The 8012-nt window shown below is 49.8% G+C and overlaps 1 protein-coding gene across 2 annotated transcripts; it reads left to right on the forward strand.

Moving 5' to 3' along the window:
- The first annotated feature begins 295 nt into the window (after positions 1-295).
- On the forward strand, positions 296-7029 carry LOC111928585 (uncharacterized). 2 transcript variants are annotated; one of them, XM_086850431.1, is made up of 3 exons: positions 296-1600; positions 1718-3202; positions 4919-7029. In XM_086850431.1, exons 2-3 carry the CDS (start codon positions 3060-3062, stop codon positions 5586-5588), a joined length of 813 nt encoding a protein of 270 aa, XP_086706557.1. In that variant the 5' UTR covers positions 296-1600; positions 1718-3059; the 3' UTR covers positions 5589-7029. The 2 variants fall into 2 exon arrangements, with proteins under 2 accessions (XP_086706557.1, XP_023781711.2); XM_023925943.2 differs by lacking the exon at positions 1718-3202 and having other exon boundaries at positions 1159-1600.
- The last annotated feature ends 983 nt before the right edge of the window (positions 7030-8012 follow it).

Here is an 8012-nt window from a genome sequence, read left to right on the forward strand (position 1 = left end):
CACAGCCTTCAAACAAAGGTGTAGCACAAAATAAACAGGTTATGGAAAAATACCAGCTCCCAGCAAACAGAAATTAATTGGGAAAGCTGTGCTTGTTCTGTTTGTGGAGGCACCAGGGGGGTTCAGGGAGGAGCCACCAGCCATGGGGAGGTAAAGATAAACTGATTAACTGAGAGAGCTGATTGGAGATTCCAGCACCTTCCCCATGGCTGGTGAAACTGGGCACAGCCAGGGACAGATCCCCCATCTCAGCCTCACACCTGCCTCAAAAAAAGGAGTTTCCTGCTGTTTTCACAAGGTGGGTGGCACAGGGGAAGCTCTTACCCAAAAGGGTGGTGCCCTGGGAGATGGAGGGTTCATCTTATCTGTCCCCAAGACATTGTGAAATTTTGAGCTGCTGAGAAAAGTGTGACAGTTTGCAGAATGCTGGTTCTGTTGTATCATCGTGGCAGGAAAGGAAAATAAGCAAATACAACAGAAGTTGTGAAATAGAATAGGAGTTGTAAAAGATAATAGGAGTTGTGAAGTACAGCAGAAGTTTTAAAACAAGAAACCGCTATGGAGAGTCCCTGGCAAAACAAATCAAATACAAAAATGAATATTTACACATTAAATCCAAGCACAAATTATATTAATTGCCACCCGGCCCAATCCCTGTTTCCAAGGGCCTTCTCTGCCTCTGGGAGATGTTCCCCCCAGTGCCTCCAGGTGAGGAACCCTGGGCTTCCTTCCCTGCACCATCCTCAGGTGGGGACAGCAGTGCCAGAGCTTTGCAGCACCTGGAATTTCCACTGTTTTATCCTTCCACAGCTGTCTATGGCTTCAGGAAGCGCTGAGGGGAATGGTGGGGCTGGTGTGGGACGGGCACTGAACCCTCCTGGCTGACCAGAGACCGAGGAGGCGTCACTGCCTTCCATTCCCTGTTTCCATGGCCTGGTGGGAGGCGTGGGATGGGCACCCGGAGCCCTGTGTGCCTGGGGTGTGTGGGTTTGCTGCTCCCCATGGGGCTGTGGGATGCTCCCCTGCTCCTCACCGTGAGGAAACTTCCTGAAACAGGGAAGAGCCTGGCTCTGACCGACCCTGGAGAACAATGAGGAGCGGGAGTCCTCATTGTCAGGAACGTCAGCAGCACCAAACCTGGGTATCCCAGGCAACACCAACACAAACATCCCGGGATAGCCCAGTCCAGCCGTGCCAGGGACATCCTTGCTTTGCTCAGAGGGTTTTCTCATGGATAACCCGTGCTGGCTCCCGCAGCACCCAGACAAGTCCGGGATCACTCCCTGTAATCTGCTCCAGCCTGTGTGTGTGAGGAAGTGTCTGGGACTCCTTTCCCACTCAGGCCATCAGTTTTTCCAGACAGCTGAAAGTTAATGGGCACCATGATTCAAGTGAGTAATCCTTGTGAAACCAGCTCTGGAGGAAGTTGCCCAGCAAAACAAATCCCGTGGCCCCAGCTGTGACGTGGAGCCGAACACGGGGCGCTCTGTATAAAAACCAGGAATCATTCCAAGGGAAACTGCACATTTCAGCTCTGCTGAGACATCACACAGAGTGCAGGGATGCAGAAAACTATCCCTGGCTGCTTCTTCCAGCAAATGTAAGTATTTTTCCTTTTCAGATGAGGAATAGCACTTCATTACAGTTGGGATATTCAGAGCTAATGTGCCTTTTTAATTTGTTCTCCTCTTCTCTATGTTCTTTGACATCATTCCAGGAGGAATTTTGAAAGGAATTACCTGTTTAAGAGCAGGAGGTATTTTTGGATACCCCTTAAACTACAAGAGTGTACTTATGACAAATGAGAAGTAATTATTAACTGGAATTTGGGAAGTGTGTCAGGAGAGATTTCTGTGGAGATAAAAGGAGTAGTGCACTGAAAACACCAATTCTTGGATCAGGAAACCTTCTGTGAGCTTGAACTGAGATTTCATCTGACCAGAAACTGTCCAAGTTTCCCTGTCCATGTGCAGGAATCCTCTTGTGGGTGACCTGAACCGCAGGCCACAAGAGCTTTGAAAACTGTAAATAAATGGGTGAATCTCAGGTTTCCTCCTCCACTGAGTGTGGCCACTCTGGAAACATTCAGGAAACAGCTCCCCACTCCTGTTCCCCTACCAGGAGTGATCCCACCTGCCCAGGAGCAGGCAGAGGGAAGGGATTGCTCTCTCCTCACCGAATGTCTTTGTGGGCTGGTGGGATTTCCCGGCTGGAGGAAGCTGTGGATGCTGATCCTGGCAGTGGGAGCTCAGCTGAGCCACACAGGAGGAGTTTGTGGCTTCAGCCCCTGCCTGTGCTCTCTTCATGCACCTGCTCTTCACCCAATTTTACCTGTCTCTTACCTGTGCAGAGGCTGTGTCTGACCAGTGCCGTGCCCAGGGTGCTCTCTGGCACTGATTTGGCGACAGGAGCAGGGGCTGTGCCCCCACAGCATCCCTGGGGGGTGGGCAGCATTCCCTGCCTCCTCCTGCCACAGCCCAGCCCGTGTCCCCATGGAGGGTGGGCATTGGCAGTGCCAAAACTCTGCCAGGGGCCACCGGAGCTCTCCATGAATTGAGCTCCAGCACCTGGGAACATTTCCCAGCTCTGCTTCATTCACAAGAGCAGACGAATCCAAACAGGACTTGCAGCAAGTGCCAGGAACTGGGATGTCTCTTCCCTATCAGCCACGTGCAAGTGACTGTGTGGTGACCCATGGGGCTGCTCCTGATCCCTGCCAAGGGTGTCATCTGTTTTCTCACACTGTGCCCAGATTCCTTGGGAGGCACGAGGTCAATCCCTATCCTCCCAGGGAGATAAACATCTCAATCCCCTGAGGCGAAGGAGGAAATCAAACCTTGCCCTGCTGCATTCTGGATGCCAGTTTTAACCCCTAAATTATGGTGTGGAAGAGGCAGAGGGAGCAGGAGGGAGCCCTGGCAGCGATCCTGCCTCGAGGGGCGGCCATGGAATGAAGGGATGGATACCTCTGGTTGTCACCAGCAGGAAGGCAGCTTCCAGCCAGAAGCTCCAGTTCCTTTCCAAAGGACAGTGGTGTTCAGAAAAATGCCGGCAGCACTATGGAAAATGCTGAGGTTTCAAGAAGAGAGGATGGGAGAAACATTTTGAGCTCCTCAGGGTTCTGCCCTGAGCACTTCCTCTGGCTTCTCCGGCTGCTCCTGATTCCTAACGCTCCTCCTTGGACTCATCACCAAACCCTGGGGTAAGGTAGGACCCAAGGTCCAGGAGCTCTGAGTTGAAATGCTCCACATGGACAAGATTCATCCAGTTCTTGGATGGTGGTCCTAAAACAAACAATTATTTTTATCAAGGCGTGTAATTTATCTCCTTAAAAATATAATTAATGGAAATGGACACAGATATAGGTTGCAAGAAAAAAACAATGACAGGAGATTCTTAATGTACCTTTCAAAGGAGGAACTTGCTTGAAGATAAGAAGGTAAATCAGGATTCAGCTGTACATGTCACGGCTTGGTTCTCCTCCTCTTGGAGCTGGGGACTTGCACGAATTCCAGGCTGTGGATTCAGGGTTTGTTCCATTAGATTGGAATTGCTCTGGTGCTCTGTATCAAAACAAAGGGGTCAAACCAATCATGGAGTCATTAAGGTTGGAGAAAGATCTAAGACCATTTGCTTTTACCACAAAATGCAGAATCGTTTTTTCATTTAATCACTGTGGGAAGTGAGGGTAGGATGAGTTGACTCAGCTGAAATATGGGGAGAAATCTTTTCTTACTTCTTTCCCAAAGTAATCCTTCAGCAGTGGATCAGACACTGCAAAGACAAAGGAGAAACAGGCACATTTGAATCTCAGATGAGTCAACCTGGTACCAGTCAAGTCTTTACAAGCAATGGGAATCCCAGCCTCAAAAAACCTGGCTCCGTACCTTTCGCGGGAATCACTCGGGATTATCATTTTCCCATCATCCCAGCAAAATAAAACCCAGGTAATGACTCAAGCAACCACCCAGACCTGTTCAGTAATGCTCTGGAAATGCTCTGTAACACCAGCTCCAAGGTGCTGACATTGGGAATTCTGGGAATTTACATATGGAGATAATTGCTCAATAGGAGAGAAATGGAATTGTTACAGTCGGCTCGATCTCTGAGGATCAGCCTCCCTGAAACTTCTGCAGTGGCACCTTTTTGGGGCTGTTAGCCTCAAAACTGGTCACACACCTTAGTCAAGGCCCAAATTCTGCTGAGTTCATTCTTGCAGCTCATGAAAACCACAAAATGTGAGATCTCTGCAGAGCCCCACCTGACACATCATTCCTCGAATTCCTGAGAATGAGCCTTCCCTGGCTTTCCCATCCAGCTGTGAATGACTTCACCACAGCTTCACCTGGGCCACATTTCTTACCTTGCTCCTCCCTAAAAATGCCTCAGTGAAACAATATTGAATCTCTTCAGAAAATTCAAGCTCTGTGACACAGGCTGGTTCCCACCACGGTTGATCACCCTGCTGCAGGAGGAAGCTGGGTTCAATCAATTTGTTTTATCTGTGAGAAACCCACATTGCTCCTCCTTATCTCCTGTCTCCTATTTAGATAACAATTTCCTTGTTTATTTGTTAGAATTGAATTTGGAGATGATTTTAGTATTTTCTAAGAACTGCAGCTTATCATTTTCTGCCTCCTCCCTTTCAGGGACAGGGATAATTCACACTTACTCCCCTTCAGCACAAGGTTACACAAATTATGCTGCTACCTAAAAATATCCAGACATTTACAAACTTCATTCCTGTTTATGATATCAGTGTGTAAATCCAAGCTCAGATCCTGAGCTGGCATCATCTCCAAGCAGTTCTTGGCACCGGAATGTGGCTGTACAAGTGCAGGTCCACCACAGTTTGCCTGGAATCCATCCTGCTAATTTTATATTACATCACTGGAGGTTTTTTTAATATGTCTTCCAGGTATTCTTCCCTAACTGGCATTTCAATGGAGAGAGACCACATGAGAGATCTCAGAAGATACCTGGCACTGAAGTATATCCAATACCTCGTCCTGTCTTCCTCTAACACCGTCAGCACCCTGCTGGGGCTGCTGGGCAGCGTGTACACCATGATCCTCCTGCAGTCTGCCAACGTCTCCTCCAAGTCCACTGCAGTCTTCATTTCCAGCCTGGCCCAGGCAGACATCCTGGTTTTCCTTAGCCTTGTGTCTGAGGTGGTTTTGGGGAGTTCTGGTGGTGCTGTCTCTCCTGCAGCCTCGGCCGTGGCGCAGATCCTCCTCACGGCCAATGCCCACGTGAGCTGTGTCCTGCTCAGCTGTGTGGCCTTCGAGGCCTATCTGATCACCTTCCTGCCCTCGGAGTCACGGCCCCTACGGACAGTCAGGAACGCCAGGAGGATATCCAGGGTGATCTGGACGCTGGTGGCCGCGGAGTGTGCCCTGTTCCTCATGGATGCCCACCTGAGCGCCAGCGGCCCTTTGGGGCTCCTGTTCCGGCTCTCCAGCGTGGCCGTGGCCCTGCTCAGGTCCCTCAGCTATATCCTGGGAATTCTGCTGAGGATTACCAATGTGTACATCTACTACAAGATATTTTTCAGCATGTCTCCCAGGTCTAGACTCAAATCTAAGTAGGATGTGCTCCTTTTGGGAATGCTGGAACAACACAAGACCCCTCAACGCAATTCCAAATCATTTGGAAACTGTTTAATAACCAGGACCAAGGCTCACCAGGGAGTTTAAACCTTCCTGATTCCTGGTGTTGTTCAGCTGCTATTGAGAAGAGTTTGGGGCTGAGGAGCCCCTTGGCATTGAGACACCACAGCTGGTGTGCGTTTATTTAGACTTTATTCACCGTAGAGGTGAAACAAAAGACATTTCATAGTTGTAAATCAACCCCACTACTTTTTTTTTATATAAAAAGGGTGCTTAAAGGCTTCCTCAGGGTTCTGTTGAGCCAAAAGTTGTGTAGTTGTTTACTGAAGACAGGATCTATGTCCTGTTCCTAACTCAGGTGACCCCCAGGCTCCGCAGGTGGGATGGAGAGACAAGGTGAGCCCAAGGTGGGCTCAGGGCATCAGCCCCACCTGGAGAGTTCCTGGGACAGAGCTGGGCTGAGATGTCACACCAGAACACTCCCAGAGCTGTTCCTGGGAGGTTGTCACAGCAAAGCAGGGAACAGCTTCTCTCACATCCTTCTTCAGAAATAAAGGGGTGGGAAGCTGGAATGCAGCTGTTTGCTTCAGCCCTGGGAGAGAGAGTTTGAGAACCCCCCTGTGTGGAGGGCTCCATGTACTGCATCCAGAGGCATCTCCAGTGATTCCATGGCTGTGGGTTTACAGCCAGGGAGGGATTTGCTGGGATTAGCAGGGCTGTCCCACCTCCCCTGGCAGTGGTGTTGAAGATCACGGCCACCGATGGCCTTCTGACCACACTGGGGCTTGGGTGGATGTGTGAGAGCTGTTCCCCAGCTGGTGATTCCTGGGATTTCCTCAACACTCTGGGATTTTATCAGCAAAGCACAAAGTGCTTCAGATACCTCTGACACTGCCCAAGGCACACATGGCCATGGGAATTTCCAAATCCTCCTGACTTCACATGGGAGCTCCAGGTACAGACTGTGGTGAGGAGAGACTGAATTTCTGCCAGATGTTCTGTCATCCCCAGATGATTCTGCCATTCCCAGGTCATTCTGCCATCCCCAGATGTTCTGCCATCCCCAGATGATTTTGCCATCCTGAAATCCTTGTGCCATCCCCAGATCTTTCTGCCATCCCCAGCTCATGACTGCAGCACCAGCAGCGAGTGCTGAGTGCTGATTTTGCTTCTTAGGAGACTCAAAAGGAAGCTCTGCCAAGGGCTGGGATCAGTAAGAGCAGAGCAGAAATGTAATCAAGTCAATTAAACCCTTGGATGAGCATTCCCAAACAAAGTTGATCCTAGCAGGAAGGATGTCCTAATAATTTGATGCGCTGTGATAACCTGTTCTTGCTCCTGAAGCCTAAAGTGAGACACTCCCAGGAGAGATGAAATGTTACTTGAAGTGCTGTAATTAATAAAAATCTATTTTGTTAAAGCTTGGGTATTATTTATGTATTTTTGCTTTGGTTCTGCTAGAGAGATCTAGAGGAGATGATTACTTTGTTACAGCCCACGTTGGCAAGGTCTTTATAGTGAATATTTAGACCACATTTGACTGCTTGGTTGGCAAAGAGGGACAGAGCGAACCCAGTGACACCGGGGGATGTCCTATCTCCTCCCCTATCTCAGAAAATTCAGAGTTTTGCTGTGGTGCAGTTCCTGGCAGCCAGCCCCCATCAGCCCCAGTTCTGATCACCTTTGCAGATGGAGAGGAAACAAAACCCTGCACAGGATGATCAAACTGATAAAGGGAAGAGTTCCCCTTTCAGCAGAAAGCTGCCAGGGAAGACCCAGGGGCGGCTGGACGTTTTGCTGTGCTGTGCTGTGGGGGGAAGCCCTTCCTGCTGTCCTCCAGGCCAAGAGCTGCCCTGTGCACATCCAGCAGCGAGGGGAGGAAGTGATTTCCCAGGAGAACGAGCAGCCTTTGGCTTTTCCCTTGGCTGGTGCCTCCTCTGCACATGGAACAGCTCAGGTCAGGCTCGGTGATCTTGGAGATCCCTTCAACCTCAGTGATTCTCTGATGACCCAGTGCCCCCCCTGAAAGCAGCTGGGGTTTGTGGTGGTCAGGCTGAAAGGGAAGGAGATGCTCCACAAGGAAATTCTGGGACAGAACACTGGGCTCGGAGAGATCTGCATGGCTGGGATACCCAAAGCACTTTGCAGTCAAGGACAGACCCTCCATTCCCTTTGTTCACATCCTCATCTGGAGTTTCCAAATCCTTGAAACAGAGAGGGCTTCTCGACAGTTCAACTATTTTTATTTTTATTTTCCACTTGGATGTGATTCCATGCGTGGTTTTGACTGACTCCTGGTGGTTGATGTAGCTGCGGCTGTGGGGTCAGGTCATTCTCTGCAAAACAGCTCAGAATCTGCCTTTGCCAAGAGCTTGGAATCACAGAATCATGGGATGGTTTGGG

This window comes from Cyanistes caeruleus, chromosome 14, assembly GCF_971803275.1.
Source record: "Cyanistes caeruleus chromosome 14, bCyaCae1.hap1.1, whole genome shotgun sequence".
In the NCBI taxonomy this organism is placed as follows: Eukaryota; Metazoa; Chordata; class Aves; order Passeriformes; family Paridae; genus Cyanistes; species Cyanistes caeruleus.